This window comes from Manis pentadactyla, chromosome 3, assembly GCF_030020395.1.
Source record: "Manis pentadactyla isolate mManPen7 chromosome 3, mManPen7.hap1, whole genome shotgun sequence".
Classification (NCBI taxonomy): Eukaryota; Metazoa; Chordata; class Mammalia; order Pholidota; family Manidae; genus Manis; species Manis pentadactyla.
Window position 1 is genome coordinate 99,119,388 of NC_080021.1, and position 22,964 is coordinate 99,142,351.

A 22,964-nucleotide genomic window follows, 5' to 3' on the forward strand; every position below is an offset into this window, starting at 1 on the left:
GATATCACCTCACACCAGTTAGGATGGCCAACATCCAAATGACTAGGAACAACAAATTCTGACGAGGATGTGGAGAAAGGGGGACCCTCCTACACTGCTGGGGGGAGTGTAAGTTAGTTCAATCATTGCAGAAAGCAATATGGAGGTTCCTCAAAAAACTAAAAATTGAAATATCATTTGACCTGGGAATTCCACTCCTAGCAATTTACCCAAAGAATACAAGTTCTCAGATTCAAAAAGACATATCCACCCCTTTGTTAATCACAGCACCATTTACAATAGCCAAGATATGGAAGCAACCTGTGTCTATCAGTAAATGAATGCATAAAGAAGATGAGGTACATATATACAATGGAATACTATTGAGCCATGAGAAGAAAACAAATCCTACCATTTTCAACAACATGGATGGAGCTAGAGGGTATTATGCTCAGTGAAATAAGCCAGGCGGAGAAAGACAAGTGCCAAATGATTTCCCTCACTTGTAGAGTATAACAACAAAGCAACACTAAAGGACAAAACAGCAGCAGACTCACAGACTCCAAGAAGGGACTAGCAGTTACCAAAGTGAAGGGGTGGGGCAGGGTGGGTGGGGAAGAAGGGAGAAGGGGATTGGGTGGTATTATGATTGGTACACATGGTGTGTTGGGGGGGTCACGGGGAAGAGAGTGTAGCACAGAGAAGACGAGAAGACAAGTAGTGACTGTGACATCTTACTACATTGATGGACAGTGATTTCAATGGGGTATGGGAGGGACATGATTAACATGGGTGAATGTAGTAAGCACAATGTTTTTCTGACGCTTCATAAAGGTTAATCAACATCACTATATTGAATCAGACCTGTCCCTGGAACCCTGCAATCTGTCCCAGAATAAGTGCCCATAAACAAGTTATTAGCAATCTAAGAGACCAGGGGAGCATTATCAACAGCAATAACAACAACAAAAGTAAAAGAACCAATACACTTACTAATGGCAGCTTATATTTAGCCCCTACTATGTGCCAAGGGCTATGTTTTTCCTTCACATGCCTCCCCTCAGTCCTCAACACTTGGTCAAGTGCTTACTAGTATTATCCCTATATCAGATAAAGAATAGGACGCAGGGAAGTTAAGTAACTTGCCAAAGGTCACACAGCTAATGAGTGAGCAGCAAATCCAAGGCTGAAAGTCCAATCTACCTGCTTATAGTTCATAATCTTAACTAGCCTCCATTGTGCTGTCTTTTCTCATCATTAAGTCACTCACACAACTGTGTTTCAACATAGCAGTAAACTGTGGAAAATCTCTAAAAGCTTTTTATAATTAAGCCAATTACACAACTTTCTAACACTACTCTAACCCAATTTACCATGTATGTTTATATGTGTGTATTTGTGGGTGTTTGGGGGTACAAAGAGTCTACATAGTCAGGTAAGCATAATGAATTTGGTGTTTCAATCTAAGGTTACCATATTGTGGGTAAAACTGCAGTATTTCCAGAATCTCTCACCTGGCCTTAATGCATCCCTATATCAATAGGTGTTTCCAAGGGATGGAGAGAAGTAGTCCATTTTCTTATTGATAGGTAATTACACTGGCAGCAAGGGCATATCTGAACCGGAGAGGTTGGGGGGGGGGTCTCTTCTGCAGCTGGGTCACGAGAGACACGACACGGGAGAGCAGAAGTGGACTGCTTGTAAGAAATAAACAGGTTTCTCCCACTTTATTTCTCCCTTTGTCTTATTTTAGTTTCAAAGGTATTTTGCCCTAGGATTCCCCCCATCCAGAGTTACACATAGAAAAACAAAAATGGCCTTAAGAAAAGTAGTAGAATATGAAATATCAGTGCTCTATGAGATCTGAGGGGCCACTAATCATATAATAGATAGAAAACACCATGGCACAGAGACATTCACTGATTTGCCTAAAGTCACATGATGGTAGAACTAGATCAGAGGGCTTTTGACTCTCAAATCATCATTGTCCATCCCTCATTATTAGAGTGGCCATATCAGTATTTTAATTTGGGATATATGCTACTCCTCATTAAGAATGCCCAATCCCAGGACAGAACAATATGCTTTTGCAGGGTTGGGTTGCATGCTATAAGACTCTACTATTAAAAGCCACACTTTTGTCTTTTTTAAGTATGACATTGGACACCTATTCATGTCCAACACTAGTGAGGACTGCTTTGCCTGCAAGCAGTAAACCAATAGTCTAGAGGTAAGTCAGCGCTAGTGCAAATGCTCATTGGTCTCACTGGTGTCACCAGAGACCAGACTTCAATGTTTCTCTTCTATCATACTGTTTTTGCCTTCATGGTCATATTATGCCTACTGCAACATTCATATTCCACACAGAAAGAAGGATGTAACAAAGAAGCAGAAGTGACAACTGTCTAGGAGAGTAAAGCTTTTCCAGAAACTTCCAGGAGCTTTTGCTTGTATCCTCAGGAAAAAGAGTTTGTTGGTTTGTTCTTTGAGCAAAATATCACTCCAAACAAAATCAAGATCCTGTTATTAGCAAAAATTTAAGGGAGAATTGATATTAGGTGAACAAAGGACAGTGTTTGCCACAAGCAGCTATTTCCCAACTTCTCATTAATTCTTACCATGGAGTCATCTTTTTCAGTCAAAGGCATGAAACTCTAAATCATAAAGAACTTCAAACAAACTGAAGTATAATAGATGCTATGACTTCAGTTTCTCAAGCTGAAACAGTCAACATGTAAAGCAAAATATGGGTATATTTTAAATATAAGCTGAAAACCACTATCTATCAGACAACTACAAAATATTTCAAAGAAGAATCACACATCTCTCTGTCCATTGTTACATTATTAGCTATAATATTCTAAATATTAGTTATGAAAATGATAACTATCTAAAACAGAGTTAAAAACAAAATGGACTCCCTGACTTCAAGCTCTACTACAAAGCCACAGTAATCAAGACAATTTGGTACTGGCACAAGAACAGACCTGTACACAAATGAAACAGACTAGAGAGCCCAGATACAAACCCAACCATATATGGTCAATTAATATACGATAAAGGAGTCATGGATAAACAATGGGGAAATAAATGATAGCCTCTTCAACGGCTGGTGTTGGCAAAACTGGACAACTATATGCAAGAGAATGAAACTGGATTATTGTCTAACTCCATACACAAAAGTAAACTCGAAATGGATCAAAGACCTGAATGTAAGTCATTAAACCATATAACTCTTAGAAGAAAACATAAGCAAAAATTTCCTGAATATAAACATGAGCAACTTTTTCCTGAACACATCTCTTCAAGCAAGAGAAACAAAGTAAAAAATGAACAAATGGAAAAAAAAAAAAATGAACAAATGGGACTACATCATGCTAAAAAGCTTCTGTACAACAAAGGACACTATCAGCAGAACAAAAAGGCATCCTAGAGTATGAGAGAATATATTTGTAAATGACATATCTGACAAGGGGTTAACATCCAAAATATATAAACAACTCACACACCTCCACACCGAAAAAGCAAATAACTCTATTGAAAAATGGGTGGAGGATATGAACAGACAATTTTCCAAAGAAGAAATTCAGATGGCCAACAGATGCTCCACATTGCTAATTATCAGGAAATGTAAATTAATGAGATATCACCTCACACCAGTTAGGATGGCCAACATAGAACAACAAATGCTGGCGAGGATGTGGAGAAAGGGGAACCCTCCTACACTGCTGGTGGGAATGTAAACTAGTTCAACCATTGTGGAAAGCAGTATGGAGGTTCCTCAAAAAACTAAAAATAGAAATACCATTTGACCCAGGAATTCCACTCCTTGGAATTTACCCTAAGAATGCAGTTTCCCAGTCTCAAAAAGACATATGCACCCCTATGTTTACCGCAGCACTATTTACAATAGCCAAGAAATGGAAGCAACCTAAGTGTCCATCAGTAGATGAATGGATAAAGAAGATGTGGTACATATACACAATGGAGTATTATTCAGCCATAAGAAGAAAACAAATCCTACCACTTGCAACAACATGGATGATGTTAGAGGGTATTATGCTAAGTGAAATAAGCCAGGGGGAAAGGGACAGGTACCGGGTGATTTCACTCATCTGTGGAGCATGGGAGCAAAGCAGGGCCTGAAGGGACAAAACAGCAGCGGACTCACGGAACCCAAGAATGGACTGACAGTTGCCAAAGGGAAAGGGACTGGGGGTGAGTGGGGAGAAGGGAGGGAGAAGGGGAATAAAGCACATTATGATTGGCACACATAATGTAGCAGGGGGTCATGGAGAAGGCAGTATAACACAAAGACAAGTAGTGATTCTGTAGCACCTTACTACACTGATGGACGGTGACTGTGATGGGTTGTGTGGTGGGGACTTGATAATGGGGGGAATCTTAGTAACCACAATGTTGTTCATGTAATTGTATATTAATGATACCAAAATTTTTAAAAATGGAAGTAAAAATATTCAGTAAGGCAAAACATTTATTTCAATGAACATTTTTTGGTCAATAATATAATCATAATGTACAGTAGAATTTTAACCATGTGGTGGTACAGGCAAAAGTAAAATGCTAAGCAAACACAAAGAAAGGAATGATTATTTCTCACCTAGGACGGTGAGGGAGAGCAAGTCAGGGAATGCTTTTTAGCAGGTGGCATTTGAACCTTGTATTCCTTGATCTGATGAGCAATGTAATCAGGGGAGAAGGAGGGAAAGAATCTGCAGTCCTGATGGAGCAGCATGTCTGGAAGACAGCAGGCATTCTGATGTAGCTGGCACAGAGGGTACATGCAGAGATCTAGTGATGCAGCTAGAAATAGAGGCTAAGCCCAAATTCCAGGTTTTATGGAAAATCATTTCAGAAAACTACCTCAGCAAAGGAAGTGTGGAATACAGAGTTAAACAACCAAATACAACATGACCAGTCTTTTTCTCACCTGCTCCCACTATCACCTTATGAGTATTTCCAAACTTCTTCTCATGGTATCTAAGTCTGCTCTTGTTTAGGCACCTGAGCTCCCCTTTGCTGTTTATTTTGTTTCGGATGCTGATACACACTCTCCTGTTCCCCCTCGCTAGCTAGCTTTTCTGCATCCTTTGATACTTCACTCAAATGAGAGTATCTGTCACTTTACCAGAGTTGAACCCCTTCACTCTCTGAGTTAACCAAACAAGTGCCAGTTTCCCCTTGGGATTCCCACAACACCTTGTCTACAACCACACCTCTCATACTAGTGTAAAGTGTTAACTTTCTAGTGTCTCCTGCCACTTGCATATGAGTTCCTTGAGGATACATCTCAGTACCCCTGCACCTAAGATGTCATATGTGTTATCTGCATGTTTACCAAATAAAATGAATGTGAAGGCTACTTTACTAATCTAGAGGAGAGGTGCTAAGGTATGAAAATGGGAAGAAAAAGGTTAGAATAGATACGAAAGTTCCTATGTTTTACTAATAGAAGAGACCTTCCAGGCCCCACTATAATCTACTCTTATTTCACAAGTAATTTAAATAAACATGGTCATCAGGTTTTATAACTACAAAAATGTATTTTTAAAAAACAACATGAATCAATTAAGATTAAATTATATTTAGTATACTTTTGTTCAACAAGATATAAAAACATGTATTATTTTCAAAATACTTTTCTCCAAATAAACATGACTAGCACAGTGACTTGCAAAATAGTGGACACCTGACCAGCGTTTGTTGAAGGAATAAATGAGAGAACGATGAATGAGCAAACAAATGAGTACATACATGCATGTTTGACCCTCCCTTCCATAAGGCAAGGATACTTTTCCAAAGGCTAGTTATCCTTTGCCTACTTTTCCTTAATATTGCCCACAGCTGTATTACAACACATCTATTCCTATCCATTTCAACTATCTTACAAATACCAATCATTTCCATCAGTTCCCTACCACATTACTAGAATAAAGAATGTGGATCCACTAAAATTATCCAATGTTACTAGTTCTCTCCCTTTCTTATAATGATAACTGATGCAAAATTCTAACTTCCTTAAAGAGCATTAACATGAACCCTTAGCACTATATCTCACTCAGTGCCTGCTACGTTGGGATACTTGGTTAAAACTTTAAATGACAAAGCAATGGTTTGGCAGATATTTTGAAAATTTTAGAAAAAACATTCATTAATATTCCATAATTTCTTCCTTCCCCAAAATAATTCTTAAACATACCCTTGGGTCCTACTTATAAGACATATTAAGTTTGCTTACTGTCTCATATCAAGGGCAACTAATTGATGAGAGCCTCTCAAACCATTTATCACAATTATTTCAATCCCAACTTTGATATTTTCCTTTACAAATCAATTTTTCCACAGTATTTACTAATACTAATATGCATACAGTACTTTGAAATGTTTTTCTCTATATATCCACCCAAATTCATATTATATTTTAAAGAATTGAGCTAAAACTCTCTTCCTGTGGATAACTTTTATTTTTGTCTGTAGGGCTTTGCTCTTCTCAGTTTATCAAGTTTAACAATATTGGTAAAATGTAACATTATTTTGCAAAAGGATAAAACTAATAGTAAATGTTAGTTAAATGACTGAAAACACTATCAGAATAGTTTGAAAAAACAAACTTCTATGAAAAAAGAATTTCTGTAAAAGCTGCCTGTTTTCCCCAGCCACAGAAAATTCTGTCTGAAAAAAATTAGGAATAAACATTTAAGAAAAGCCATTTTACCATCTTAATATATAGTATCTCTTAGTACTATTTTTCTATATTCATATGGCATTTCCTGTCAAATATGATTACTGTGTGTGTGTGTGTGTGTGTGTGTGTGTGTGTGTGTATGTATGTGTGAATTTTGAAAGGCAAAAAGAATATTGTTATTCTTTTCCCTGGGTATATTACAAATAATATGATTGTGATTGAAAAACATAGAAACTAAACAGAATATTTCAATTTAAAAAATTCTGTAAAAGTCAAACTGTACGAATCTGACATTTGCAAACACATTTGGATTAAATTAATTTATATTCTCCTGAAATAATAAAAGCAGTTTTTTAAAAACATGCCTAATTGTTAGAATCCTGCTATGCAAAGATGGGAATGCAGTCTTCTACTTCAGAAAAGAAAGGAGGAGAAATAATGTAAAAAACAGGAGGTCAATAACTGTAAAGTATCCTAACTAACACTATCACATATACAAAAGCAAGTAACAATAGTTTCTCTGCTTTTGGAGATGCATTTTTGTTCATTTAAATACCATGTTCTTCCATAAAAGAGTTCTAAGGTTTCTTTCTGTAATATTATGTATATGTTTGATATTATGTGTCACAATATTACTTCATATTATCACATGAAATCATTTCATACAAGAAATAAGGAATCTCATAAGCTTTACTTTAACACAGATCATATCAAGTCTTTAAAAATACAAAATAATCTATATTTTATATCATGTGAGGTATACTATTCAAATCATATAAAGATAGAATATGTATCTTACACATTAAAAAGCTTATATATAAATTTGTCAACCAATTTTAAACCACAGATTAAATTAGTGAAATTTATAAATTTCATTATAAATTTCACTAATGGCCCATAATTTTTAATTCCTAATTGCCATTTTGGACATTTATTATTTCAAATGTCTAAAAAGCAAAGCATACAAGTATTTCTTTAAAGATGTATCTCTATTAGTTCATTTTAAGATCTGTCAGACATACAATTAAAAAAGATACTGAAAATTTATTATTACAGCATATCCCAAGTTGACACAGGCTCTAAATTAAGGCTACTTTAAATATAAACAGCACTGATTAAGCATATAATCATAAACATTTTTAAAAGTATTTATTCATAGAAGAAGGCAATACAATCATTCACTGGCTAAATTCATATTTATAACTACTATTTTATCAGTTATTCACACAAATAAGAATCATCTACTTCTTTTGCCCTACTTTAAGCAGAATCCTAGCTTGTTCCCTTGATTGCTGCCATGAACATTCATATTTTAAATTTAAGAGAAAAGAGAATATATAAATTATTCTTCAATCTCTGAAATACAGAATGCAAGAGGATCTTCACAATGTGAAAAAATACTATTGCAGCAGATATATCTAACGTCTTCTTACTCTTTGTACCTTTTAATAAAATAATATGCTTCTAAATTGTGGTTTAAAAACAGTAATAATGAGGCATGTTAAAAATCATGCCATTACCTGATCCTTTTCAGATACCATAATATACCAGAAGAGCAAAAGCAGACATGATAACTGAAAACTGATTTGTAAAATGTCTGAGTGCTCAATTGTTCATTCTAATGATGCTCCTACCTTCCTTCACTTTGGCTGCTTTTTGCCTCGATGGTGTCACCAGCTCCTTTACAATCTGCAAGACCTGAATCATTGCTAGATAACTAGCCACACACTCAAGCTCTTCCTCCAGAAATCCAACAGGTTTCATCACTAAGAGCTCATTGCATTTCTGCTTTAAGGAAGCTCAGGCATGAACACAATTCAGCTTCAGAAAAATAAATGCTTTGCTTAGCTATCCATGAAGACTCTGAAGCAGTTAATAAGAAATAATGAAAGGATAATAGGCTGTATCTTCTTGAAACAATGGGTTCAAAGTGTTTTCAGCACATGTGAAAACCACCAACCTCAAAGTCCAAAATACATGACTGTGGGGAAGTTGGGGTTCCTATGGCCAGGATCCTCACTGAACTTAAACCACCTGATGATGTAAGGGGACTGTTGCTAGGCTACTGCTTCCACACCCGTAGGCAATAAGCTATTACCACACTACATAGAAATCTCGGCCTAGTGCTCTGGGTGGAGACAGACGCTAGTGCTCGACCTACTGCCGGGAGAACAAGCCGGGTAATAAACCCTCTCACCCCAAAAAAATGCTCTATTGTCACTTCTTTGGTCACAGGGAATCTATAGCAATCTTGCTGGGGGCTGAAACCCACTGGCAAGACAATTGGCGTAGTAGGCAGGATTCATTGTTGACCAAGGAAAAAGACAGGTTGCCTTTATGGGAGGGGTGCTTTAGCGGGCTGCCCCTATAAGTGGGGAGACAGTGGATTGTCCCCCAATGGGTGTATGTGATCTGAGGTGGCTTGCCTCCTAGAGAGCTGGGCCCCACCCCAGGACTGGAGGCAAGTGGGGGTGATACCTAAGGCAGCAGGGTTAGCCCTTGGTATAGTAAGTAGGTCTTTTGAGAGACAGAGTGTCCATGAGTCAGCAAGGACTGTGGGTGGGCTGCTTTTCACAGTATTAACTAGTCTACAGAAGAGAACGACACACTTCTGAAAAAGACCCAAGAAATGACGGCATGAGAAGATGAGCTGCAAACTGCTATGGATTCACTGAAGAAGGAAATGGCATTGATCTAAGAGAAGGCAGCACGAGAACACCAGCAGTGAGGTGCCACTGAAGAGGTAAAAAAGATTCCTTACAGAATGAGATGGCAGCACTACCAGGTGCTCTGAAGGAGAAAAAGGCCATCAAGAAAAAAAGACAAATTTGTGAGGAAGGCACAGGCAGAGGTGGCATGAGAACACCAGCTACAAAGCACTGAAGTGAAGGTAAGAGAACTGCTGAAGACTGAGCTGGCAATGCTGCAAGGCACGGTAGAAAAGGTAAAGTATGTAGCAGAGGAGGCACTCGGAGGAGGGGACAGAAAGGTGCCATCAGTTCCAGAAATGGAGGAGCTGGGGAAGGATGAAGGGGTGGTGCCCAAGGCACTGACCCCTCCTGTACTGAAAGCACACTCAGTGGTTGTAAAGAAAATAAAGACCCAGCAGCCAAGAGCTGCCCAAAGAGAGGTGCAGCCCCATCCCCAGGTCATGGAGCACTCTATGCTCCGCCCCTATACTCAGGCTGAGCTGCTGGATTTGGGCTCTCGGTTTAGGCAGAAGCCCTCGGAGTCAGTATGAGCTTGGCTCCTGTGTCTGTGGGAATGAGGGGTGGATGGAATTGTTCTGTCAGGATCAGAGATGGGAAAGATGGCTTCCCTGACGGTTCAGCCCGCCTTGAAGCAGCAGTTACAAAGTGGACATTGGACCCCAGGAAATCACACCCTCCTTGATTGGCTTATGGCTGAACTTTCTGCTGTGTGGCCCAATCAGGGTGATCCACCATCCTCTCCGGCTAGATGGCAGATGTATGCTGAGCTCCAACAGGCGTTACGGGAGCCAGGCATAAGAAATGCCATCTATAGTCCAGAGAATCATGGTCCAGATGAAGAGCCTTTCACTACTGGGATGAGAAATGTGCTTCAAAGAGCTCCCACATCCCTCTTTGGGTTTCTAGTAGCCATTCTTTCCCCTCACTTAGGGCAGCCATAAGCAAGGTGACACGTACAGTAGAAGACTTAGGAGAGGCTGAAGCAATGAGAATACGGAAGGAAATAAGGTCTGCTACTCACAAAAGAATTTAAAGGGCCCCATGAAGTGTATGACAACCCACATGTGGGTTGATTTAATATGGGCAGGACCAGACAGAAGGAAATTAGATGGGAAGCCAAATAGGATCTTACTGGAGCTATGGCAACAATTGGAACCAGAGCAGCAGTTCCAGCCATTAAGACGAAACAGGCAGAGGTAAGAGCCAGAGCCACAAGTCCGGCCTATGTGTTTGCAAGACTTCCTGCTGGAGAGCGAGCCAACCTCACTCAAACCCACACAGGAAGGTGACTGGGGAACACAGTTCAACAGAGGGGAAGGTCGAGGTACCTGCCCTGAGGGGCCAGGGGGGGACCAGAAGCCACATGCTGAAATAGCTATCCACTGGTCCCCAGTGAACATACAATGTGTCCTGGCTATGGTGGACACAGGGGCTGAATGTTCACTAATTCATGGTAACCATGAGTGGATCCCCAGGACCCCCCCTCTCATAGATGGATATGGGGGTAAGGCTATCAGAGTGAAACAAGCCCAAATCCTTTTGGGAATAGGGTGTCTACCCCCAAAAGAGTATACTGTCTATATATCTCCTATCCCTGAGCATATTTTGGGGATTGATATCCTGCAGGGTCTATGGTTGCAGACCACTGCAGGTGAGTTCAGACTGAGAGTACATGTGGTGAAGGCAGTTCTGAGGGGACATGCTAGGCACCTGCCCATAGTTTTGCCTGAGCCTCAGCGGGTGACTAATACCAAACAATACAAACTGCCTGGAGGGCATAAAGAGATTGGAGAAACTCTACAGGAGCTGGAAAAAGGTAGGTATTATAAAGCCCACCCATAGTACTTTCAATTCCCTAGTGTGGACAGTAAAAAACCCAGATGGCTCCTGGCGGATAACTGTGGATTACAGAGAATTGAATAAAGTCATACCCCCTATGCCTGCTGCTGTCCCCTCTATTGCAGGCCTGATGGATAACTTCAGCCACGAACTAGGATCATACCATTTTGTGGTAATCTTGCTAATGCCTTCTTTTCCACTGACATTGAGCAGGAAAGTCAGGAACAGTTTGCCTTCATGTGGGAAGGACGGCAATGGATTTTCACCATCCTTCCACAGGGACACCTCCAAAGCCCCACCATCTCTTATGGACTTGTAGCCCAGGACTTGGCTACATGGGAGAACCCACCAACGGTGCAGCTGTACCATTATATTGATGATGTCATGCTCATGTCTGATTCTCTTTCAGATCGAGAAGATGCAGCACCTAGACTGCTGCAATATTTACAGGAGAAAGGAAGGGCTGTGAACAGTACCAAGGTTCAGGGACCTGGTTTGTCTGTCAAATTCTTGGGGGTCGTCTGGTCGGGTAAGACCAAAGTTATACCAGAAGCTGTTATAGATAAAGTCCAGGCCTTTCCTACCCCTACAACTGTAGCATTGTTACAGGAGTTTTGGGGTCTTCTAGGCTACTGGGGAGTGTTTATCCTGCACCTGGCACAAATTCTGAAGCTCTTATACCTGTTGGTACAAAAGGGCATCAGGTGGAAAGAATACAACTTCTCAGATTCAAAAAGACATATGCACCCTTATGTTTATCACAGCACTTTTTACAATAGCCAAGATATGGAAGCAACCTAAGTGTCCATCAGTAGATAAATGGATAAAGAAGATGTGGTACATATACACAATGGAATACTATTCAGCCATAAGAAAGAAAGAAATCCTACTGTTTGCAACTACATGGATGGAGCTGGAGGACATTGTGCTCAGTGAAATAAGCCAGGCAGAGAAAGACAAATGCCAAATGATTTCTCTCATTTGTGGAGCATATCAATGAAGCAAAACTGAAGGAACAAAATGGCAGCAGACTCAGAGACTCCAAGAATGAGCTAGTGGTTACCAAAGGGGAGGGGTGTGGGAGGGTGGGTGGGGAGGGAGGGAGAAGTGGATTGAGGGGTATTATGTTTAGTACACATGCTGTGGGGGATCATGGGGAGAACAGTGTAGCACAGAGAAGGCATTTAGTGGATCTGTGGCATCTTACTACACTGATGGACAGTGACTGCATTGGGGTATGGGTGGGGACTTGATAATATGGGTAAATGTAGTAACCACATTGTTTTTTCATGTGAAACCTTCATAAGAGTATATATCAATCATACCTTAATAAAAAATTAAAATAAAAAAAGGGCATAAGGTGGGACCGAGATGTGACATGTGTATCTGCCTTTACTACAGCAAAACGGGCAGTCAAGGCCACGCAGGCCTTGAGTGTGATAGACCCATCAAGGCCCTGTGAGCCGGATGTTCATGTGACTGAAGACGGTTATAGCTGGGGTCTATGGCTGCAGCTTGAATGAACTCGCCAACCTATTGGATTCTGGTCACAACTCTGGAAAGAGACAGAGATACGATACACTTTGATAGAAAAACAACTGGCTTCTGTGTATCACACCTTGCTGGCTACAGAACCCATCACTGGAATGGCCTCAGTAAAGGTAATAACCACCTATCCCATCTTGGGGTGGGTACAAGACTGGACCCAAAAGCCAAGGAGTGGTGTGGCACAAATGCCCACACTGGCCAAGTGGGGTGCTTACCTACAGCAGCATAGTGCCCTCTCTAGTAGCCCCTTAAGTGAAGAATTCCAATGCTCATTGGGGCCGGTGACACACACTAGTGAAAAGCAGGAAGAACTTGCTTCTGAACCATTAGTAGTAGAGAGTCCCTATTGGGTGGGAAGAGCCCCTATACCTGAAGATGCATGGTACACAGATGGCTCCAACTGTGAGCAGCCCCCAAAATGGAGGGCCATAGCTGTCCATCTTAAGACTGAGACAGTATGGATGGAAGATGGTGAGGGGAAGAGCAGCCAATGGGAAGAGTTGCAGGCTGTGTGACTTGTGATCAACCAGGAGTCCTCCCCAATAGTTGTCTGCACTGACAGCTGGGCTGTCTATCAGGGCTTGACCCTGTGGCTACCAACCTGGTACCATGCCAACCGGCTGGTTGGTCACCAACCCCTTTGAGGGCAAGAATTGTGGCAAGACTTACAGACCTGTGATCAGACTAAAATAATTACAGTATACCATGTGACATGTCATTTGCCACTGGCATTCCCAGGAAATGATGAAGCAGATCAACTGGCCCAGATACACTGGTTAGAAGGAAAGCCTGCCTCTGATGTAGCCCAATGATTACATGAGTGTTTTTTGCATTCAGGGCAAAAGACAATGTGGGCTGTAGCCCCTCAGCAGCTGGGAATCAAATGGAAGTTTCATGTGCCATAGAATCCTACTGCAGCAGGCTTGATGGAGAGGCACAAAGGCTTGTTAAAATCCGGATTAACGTCAGATACCAAAAGTCTGTGGGGATGATCAGTCTGTTTACGGACCGTGCTATGGTGTTTGAACGAGAGACCCCAAAAGGGAGCCCTGTGCCCTGCAGACATGTTAACACATATGGCTGCCTCCCCTATATAACTGCAAGTATAAACCAAGGAAGAATCACTGAAGCCAAGGTTCAGTCACCAGAATAACAACTTGCTGCCAGCACCAACTGAACTGAACCCCAGAGACTCCATTGATTAGACGTGGCCTTGGACCTTTAGACACATGGACCAACGATGGCTGGCTCTCCTGGCACCTTGGGGACAAGGCCTAGAAGCTGGCCTCCTGTGTATTGCTGGAATAACAGCAGAGTGGCTGCCAAAGGTCACAGTAGTGTATCCTGAACGGCCAGAGGTAGGAGCATCTTCCAGGGAGTTTTGTTTTATCATATGGCCAATGCATGCACCTCTAGTAGCACTATATATAGACCCTTCAGTAACCCCCACAGGGAGAAGGGTAAAAGTATGGTATACTGGACCTGGAAGGGAGCCCATTCCTGCTACAGTCCTATCACAGCACCACTCTCTTGCATGCATCCTACCTGATGGACAAGATTTGCCTATGTTAGTGTCATTAAAACATATGTCTTATTGCCCCTAAGGTCGTGTGGATTGGAAACCTCCTCTGCCTTCAGGATTACTATAATTTTTGTTACCTGTATCAAAATCTTCTTGTATTTTAATTTTTGTTATTATCTCTAAGTTGTTGGTAGCCTCTGTTGCTGTTGTGGAATCTGGTTACAGTGTTTCAGCATTCTTGCACAGGAACCATTGTGGAAGATTGAGAGCGTGTATGGCGAGAATCCTGGAGGGGTGGAGTGTGGAGAAGTTGGGGTTCCTTTGGCCAGGATCCTCACTAAATTTAACCACTTGATGATGTATCTGGCCTGTTGCTAGACTACTGCTTCCACGCCCATAGGCAATAAGCTTTTATTGCCCTATATAGAGAGCTCAGCCCAGCACTCTAGGCAGAGGCAGATGCTAGTAGTGCTCAACCGCCAGGAGAACAAGCCAGGTAATAAACCCTTTAACCCCAAATAAAGGTTCTACTGTCATTTCTTTGGTCACACTGAATCTAAAGTGACCTTGCCAGGGGCTGAAACCCACTGGCAAGACAATGACTTTGCAAAGCATAGTCATAAACAAAACAAAATAAAATGTGGCTAATCTTAAAATCACTAAGCATAGTGAAAATATTTCTTCACAAAAGTCAAGACAGGAAAAATAAAGTGCTAGGCTATATATCTTATATAGCGGCTCACAGACACTATGTGGAAGTCTTCAAGAACACACGGAGAAGTCGTCAAACAAAATAACCTGCACTGTCAAAGCCTTAATACTTTTTTCCAATTTCTTAAACTCTCATATCTGAAACAGAAAGTAAAATGTGGATAAAAATAAACCCCTTTCTGGCTAACTCCAAGCTCCCAGATCTGCATAAAAGATACAGCAACTCAAAAAACACCCTGTAAATTCCTTGGCCTCCTCCTCACACAGAAACCTCTTGACATCCCAGTAAATGAAGAGGAAGAGAAGTCCAAGTTCACACGACACACTAGAAATCTCTGAAGGTTTATAAATTCTTTGCTCTCACCATCAGAAGCATGGGCCAGAGAATTCCAAATCAGGTATAACCACTCTTTCTGTCATATGGTTTTTAACAGCCAAACTGAGACATGCTCAATTAATTTTTAATACCTTTGTTTTATTTTCTATTTATCACATAGCAGCTCTTTTCATAGTAAACCTACAGAGTTAACTTAAAGAAAAAAGTAGCACTCAGGTTAATATGGTTCAATGTTATATTTACTAACATGACTTCACCGGCAATTTGTTCCCCTTGCTGTACTGCCAACTTGCCCAGTTTTCTTTCCTTCCCATCTATTATTTTGATATTCTTAATGTATCATAAAATAGTAAGTCCAAGAGCATATCAAAGGTAGTTCCACACAGTTAAAGGCAGTTCCACAGAGTTAAAGCTTCCACACAGTTAAAGGCTTGTTATTTTCCCATTTTTCAATTAGAAAACTGAGGTACACGGTACATCAACCATGGTTGAGAAACAGAATCCCAAAACTCAAAAGCTTCAACTTTCTCTAACAAACTTCCTCTGTAAAAAGTTATAGTTTTAAAATTCAGGGTGAAGTTTTCAGCTCTTCAAAGAAGTGCTATAATATGTGCATATATATCCACCCATAATGTATTCTCCATATGGGTGCTAATTTAAGACATCAGTGCTACAAATCTGTGATGGTGAGAAAATATTTGCAAATGGAGGACAATTATCCTAAGCACCTATTATCTTTAAAGAACATGTTTTACTTGCAAACTAAATCAAAGTAAGGGTTCAGGTGGGTGGAAAACCAAGTTTTAAACCTCAAACCAAAACTGTGTTCTTTAATGAATCCCTTTGAAAACTTGATACAGACAAATCAACATTTAAATCAAACTCAAGTCAAGTTCCCCCAATTCCTTCAATCCTTTGCCCCATTCCCTAGGGCAGTTCTGAACATGAAATAAGGGGTTAGGTATTGTGGATAAAGCGAAGGTTCTATGGCCAGGATTCTCACCTGGTCCTGGTCGGCTTGCTCACTACACATACGTGAGCAATACGTTGTTATTGACTCCATACATAAAGAGCTCTGCCCAGTGCTCTGGGCTACATGGTGCCATGGCTGCAAGGCTGCACAACTGCAGAAGAGCAGACTGGAGTGGTGGCGCGCCGAGGACAGAGACTGAGATGGCTGGCAGGGCAGAGAGGCTCAGAGGCAGAGACAGAGGAGGATTACAGACCTGCAGACTGTTGGACGCAGACCTAATTCTAGTGCTCGACCTATCACAGGGAGAACAATCTGGGTAACAAATCCTTTTACCCCAAGAACGTTCTATTATCATTCCTCAGTCTCACTGAATCCACAGTGAACTTCCCATGGTTGACACCCACTGACAAGACATGTATTTATTGGCTTTACTTTCCAGTTCTTTGCATTTACAGCCCCTGAGAAATTACCTCCACTCTTCTGGAAAAAAGATGTTTTTTCTGAAAGGTCTTTCTGTTAGCTTTGCTCTCTCCCAACATTTTTCTCTTTCATTGCAAGGAAGTGGATATACAAAACATTATCCTCTCAGTCAACTCTAACCTCCATTTCTGGTCAGTGAAGGGAGAAATATCTATATTCATGTTTCCATAAGTTTCAATTATCATCCTCTATCTCACTGAATCAGTATAGGTTTTGAAAATGAAAATCGCATGCAATCAGTTTGAACACACTGGCTCACCACTGTCAGTCCTTAACTTCTGCAAAGCAACGAATATCTTTTTTTTTGTTTCTCTCATTCTCTTCTCATTTTTTAATCATACATTCTGTTGGTGAAAATATGTGAGCACATATTCTAATATATGTAACTGAACCGTACTCTAAAATGTCAAGATCATAAAAAACAAAGACAGACCGAGGAACTATTAAGAGAAGAGCTCAGAGTCAGGATAACTAAATCTAACACTTGATCCCAGACTACGTATTGAACCAGAAAGGGATGAGTTTAGGAAAAAAATGATTGATGGTTCAAAAAAAAAAGAAAATGCTAATACAGAATGTGAAAAGTAAATGTGGTAAATGTTAACATTTGGGGAGCCCAGGTAAAAGAATATATGAGAATTGTTTGTGTTATTCTTGCAACATTTTACTGAGTATAAATTACTTCAAAATAAAAAGTGACTGCTATCTATGACCACTATCCCAATATATGTATATGTGTATATATAAGTATATATACACATATACATGTGTACATACACTTACATGTATATACATGCCCATATTTACATAGTGCATACATACATAAATGTGAGTACATATACATATATGTACATTGTATAGATATATATGTGTATGTATATACCTATGACTACTATCCCAATATATGTATATATATTTGTTTATAAAGGATATACATACATGTATATTCTTGTTTATAAAAGATGTACATGTATTTATATTTATGCATATTCCAATTATAAAAACAGTATTTTAAAGGATGAAATAATGTAAGAAGAATTACCCATTTGTACAAATAATGTAATAAGAATTACCCAGTTTCAGTTAACTGTGTAGTGTACATACATATACATATTCAGTCATACATATGTATTTTCTTATTTGCTTCCTTCACCTGATAGATCATTCTGAGCCTTCCCCAAGTGTAAATTTTGAAGATACACACACTACTGGGGTTATTCTAGCATAGACAGTATTAAAATAATTAATTTCCAGGTCCTTCATTTCCATATGTACCTGGGGCTAAAGCTGATCTCCCTACAGCAGGGCTCCTCTGTTCCTGTCTCCCTTAACACATTTTCCTTTCTCCCGTTTCACAAGAGGCCATCCCTCACCCATCTGAGTACGGTACAGTGCTCCGAAGAGTAAAAACATGGTGGGGGATAAGAAAATTCCAACAATTCCTTTAAGCATGGCATGATAAAAAACATCAGCCCATTCTACTTGTTAAGATACAAGTTTCGAGTAAATACTAGTTTTTTAGTAAATAATTATCAACTTTATCATATTACTGTTTTCACCAACTGCATTAGGATAAAACTCTGTGAGGGAAGTGGAATGGATGTATAATTTTAGAAAAAAAGAAAGTATGTAAATCTCTGGCTACTAAGGAACAGCTTGCTCATTTTATAAATGGATGACACCAGTTACCAAATCTCTGTGATATTTATACCCCAATTGATACAATTATATGGAAGCTGTAACATAAAATTTTAATATTTTTCCTTCTTGGGCTTCTGACACTAATAATTGGTTTACTGATAGTCCTTCGTTTTTATCATAGCTCCATGCATGGTCCAGTTTTATTTATTCACTTAATTATTAATAATTATTTAATAAATGCCATAAAGCAACCACCCAAAACAAAAACTAGGATCTACCTTAAAAATAATCTACACTTAAACTACAGTTTGCCCAACCACCAACTCACCCCCTTGCTTCACCCAAAGTAACAATCATCCTGAATCAGTGGTTAATGTACCCTTGATTTCCCTTCCATATATCTCTCTATATGTATATTATTAAATACATACACCGTTGAGTTGCTGTTTGGTTGTTTTGAACTTTATAAATAGGAACCACATTTTATGTAATATTTGGGGAATGTTATTTTTTTCTTAAAAATATTTCAATTATATTCTAGACAGTGGTTCTCAATCTTCCGTATCTATTGAAATTACCTGGGAAGTTTCAAAAAGTATAATGCCTGGGTCCATACCCAGGGATTTTGATTTCATTGTCCTAGTGTACAGCCTGAACATCACAAATTTTAAAAGCTCCTCAAAATGACCTTAACATTCAGCCAAGGTTAGGAATCACTGTCACAGAAGATTAACACGGAAGCTACCTATATGTGGTTAAGTAAACATGAAAGGTTCAAAATATTATGATTCCACTACTACCATCTATTTAAATATAAGTGGGGGGTGGGGTAGGGAGAGAGATGGATCCACAAAGAAAATATATCAAAATGTTACCAATGACTCTTCCTCTGAATGATGGCATTACATATAAATGTTTATTGTCTTCTTTTTGTTATAGTTCTTTTTTGCTTTTCTATACAGAACACATTTCCTATTTTTCTAAAAAAAGGAATGACACTGTGGCTTTTTAAAAATCCATTATTGAAAGTTGAGATTCAAGATGGCAGTGTGAGAGGTGAAACAGAGAACTCCTTCCAAAACCACATATAATATGAAAATATGGATAATATAACTAATCCTAAAAGAGCAACAGGAAAGAAGGCTGCATCAGACTGCATACACCTGGAGAACAGAGCAGACGTCAAGAAACAGTTGATACGTACAGAACCCAAGCCCTTCCCACACCCCAGCTCACGGGCGAGAGGAAGAGAAACAAAGCGGGGAGGGGGTAGAAGCCTAGAACTGCTGAACACCTAGCCCTGGAGATCTGCTTTGGGAGCACAAACCTACATTGCATGGTACTCTGGAGATCAGTGGAGTTGGAAAGCTAACACATGTGGAAAACTTGGAGAGACTGAGGATTCCAGCCGTTTGTGGAGGATAGGGATCCACATCCAGCTGCTCTGAGACAAAGGAAAGGTGGGCAGTCTGAGAGGCTTCCTAGCAGCGAGAGGGCTGCTAAAGGGACAAGGTTTGTATGGAACTTGCTGCCTGGGAGGAGGGATAGATGGACAAGGTTGTCTGGGTGCACAATGCCCAGCAAGTTGAGAACTTTCAGAAACTTCAGGTACTCCATCCCCCTGGCTGCCTACTCAGCTCCAAGGCCTCCCACAGTGATATGCAGACTGCTGTGCCTTCTTCCTGGCCTGCTGGCACCAGCTAGCAAACTGGCAGTCCCTGCCCTGGCATCAGGCCAGCCAGAGGGAACCCCTGCCTACAGCAGCTATAGATGCAAAGCATAGAGGCTTACACCTATGTGCTCGGCCCACTGGTTCTGACAGTGGAGACAGGTGCTGCAGCTGGGAAGCAGGAAACAGCTCTTTCCTCCCACCACCCTCCAGGCACCAGAGCCGCTCCCCTGTGACCCCCTACATCACTCCAGGGGCTGTGCAGCTCCAGAGACTAGAGTGTCTGGGCACTAGAGGGCACAACATACAAATATGAAATGTCAAAAGAACCTGGTTGAAATAAAAATATCACAAACACCAGAAAAAGGGCCAAATGAAACTGAACTCACCAATCTTCCTGAAAGAGAGTTCAAAATAAAAACCATAAATATGCTCATGAAGTACAGAAAAATATTCAAGAACTCAGGGACGAATTTAGGATGGAGATTCAATCATTTAAAAGTTCCATATCTGAAATGAAACATACAATGGAGGGATTTAAAAGCAGATTAGATGTAGTAGAAGAGATGGTAAACAGAAGAGAAATTAGAGAAGAGGAATACAAAGAAGCTGAGGCACAAAGAGAAAAAAGAATCTCTAAAAATGAAAGAATACTGAGAGAACTGCATAACCAATCCAAACGGAACAATATTCGCATTATAGGGGTACCAGAAGAATGAGAGAAAAAAGGATAGAAAGTGTCTTTGAGGAGGTAATTGCTGAAAACTTCCCCAATCTGGGGAAGGAGACAGTCTCTCAGGCCATGGAGGTGCACAGATCTCCCAACACAAGGGGACCAAGGAAGACAACATCAAGACATATAGTAATAAAATTGGCAAAGATCAAGGATAAGGACAGACTGCTAAAAGGAGCCAGAGAAAGAAATAAGAACACATACAAAGGAAAGCCCATCAGGCTAACATCAGACTTGTCAGCAGAAACCTTAACAGGCCAGAAGGGAGTAGCATAATGTATTTAATGCAATGAAGCAGAAGGGCCTGGAACCAAGATCACTTTATCCAGCAAGATTATCATTTAAATTTGAAGGAGGGATTAAACAATTTCCAGATAAGCAAAAGCTGAGAGAATTTACCTCTCACAAACCATCTCTACAGTCTATTTTGGAGGACAGACTTTTAAAAGCAGCTAGAGAGAGAAAAAAGATCACATATAAAGGAAAACCCATCAGGCTATCATCAGACTTCTCAACAGAAACCTTACAGGTAAGAAGGGAGTGGCATGATATATTTAATGCAATGAAACAGAAGGGCCTCAAACCAAGAATATTCTACCTGGTAAGGTTATCATTTAAATTTGAAGGAGGGATCAAACCATTTTCAGATAAGCAAAAGCTGAAAGAACTTACCTCCCACAAACCACCTCTACAGTGCATTTTGGAGGGACAGCTATAGATGCAAGTATTCCTAAAGCTAAACAGCTGTCACCAGGGGAAATAAAACCACAGCAAAGAAAGTAGGACAAGTAATTACTAAGCAGATGCAAAATCAAATCAACTACCACCAAAGTCTTTCAAGGGATAGACAAAGAGTACAGAATATGATACCTAATATATAAAGAATGGAGGAGGAAAAAAAAAAGAACCTTTAGGTTGTGTTTGTAATAGCATACTAAGTGAGTTAAATTAGACTGTTAGATAGTAAGGGAATTACCCTTGAACCTTTGTAAACACGAGTCTAAAGCCTGCAGTGGCAATAAATATGTGGTTAGTTACCAAAGGAGAGGGAGGGAGAAGGGGATTGTGGGGTATCATGATAGGTGCACATGGTGTGTGTGGGGTCACAGGGAAGACAGTGTAGTTCAGAGAAGATAAATAGGGACTCTGTGGCATCTTACTAACACTGATGGACAGTGACTGCAATGGGCTATGGGGGGGATTCTATAATAAAGATGAATACAATAACCACATCGTTTTTCTTGTGAAACCTTCATAAGAGTGTATATCAATGATACCTTAATAAAAAAAGTCATTATCATCCCACCAATAAAGTTATATAGATGGCAACTAAGCATATGAAAAGACGCTCAACATCGTATGTTAGGGAATTTCAAATTAATACAACAATGGGATACCACTACACATCTATTAGAATGGCTAAAATGCACAACATCAAATGCTATAGAATGTGGAGCAATAGAAACTCTCATTCATTGCTGGTGGGAATGCAAAATGGGACAGCCTCTTTGAAAGACAGTTTGGCAGTTCTTATAAAACTAAATTTAGGGGGAGGAGCCAAGATGGCAGCATGAGTAGAGCAGCAGAAATCTCCTCCCAAAACCATATATATTTTTGAAAATACAACAAATACAACTATCCCTAAAAGAGAGACCAGAAGATACAGGACAACAACCAGGCTACATCTACACCTGCGAGACCCCAGCGCCTCGTGAAAGGGGTACGATACAAGCCACAGCAAGCAGGACCCAAGCGCCCCTCACCCCAGCTCCCAGCGGGAGGAGAGGACTCAGAGCAGGGAGGGAGAGGGAACCCAGGAATGCTAAATACACAGAACCGGGGAGTGCAGACCCACTGCATGGTGTGCTGGATACTAGGGAAATGGAACAGTAAAACCTGCGAGCGGGTCCCCACAGCCGGCGCCCCTGGGACAAAGAAAAGCGAGTGCTTTTTGAAAGTCTTAAAGGGACAAGGACCCCACAGCTGGATGGAAGCATCACAGGGCACTCAGCGCAGCAGCTGGGAATCCCAGGGAATTCTGGGCGCCCTAACCCCCTGGGCAGCAGCGCAGCTCTGAGGCCCCTCATGGCGATAAACAGCCTCCTGCCCGTTCCC

General features: G+C 40.4%; 1 protein-coding gene across 3 annotated transcripts in view; it reads right to left on the reverse strand.

Moving 5' to 3' along the window:
- USP6NL (USP6 N-terminal like) overlaps positions 1 to 22,964 on the reverse strand; it is a 218,951-nt gene that overhangs the window by 150,589 nt on the left and 45,398 nt on the right. The window contains exon 1 of one of the 3 annotated variants that reach the window (XM_057498188.1): positions 8,320 to 8,659. The exons of the other annotated variants lie outside the window; for them this stretch is intronic. Coding sequence (XP_057354171.1) covers positions 8,320 to 8,449 — 130 coding nt within the window. The 5' untranslated portion in view covers positions 8,450 to 8,659. Of the gene's footprint in view, positions 1 to 8,319; positions 8,660 to 22,964 lie in introns of those variants that run through there. 3 annotated transcript variants of the gene reach the window in all.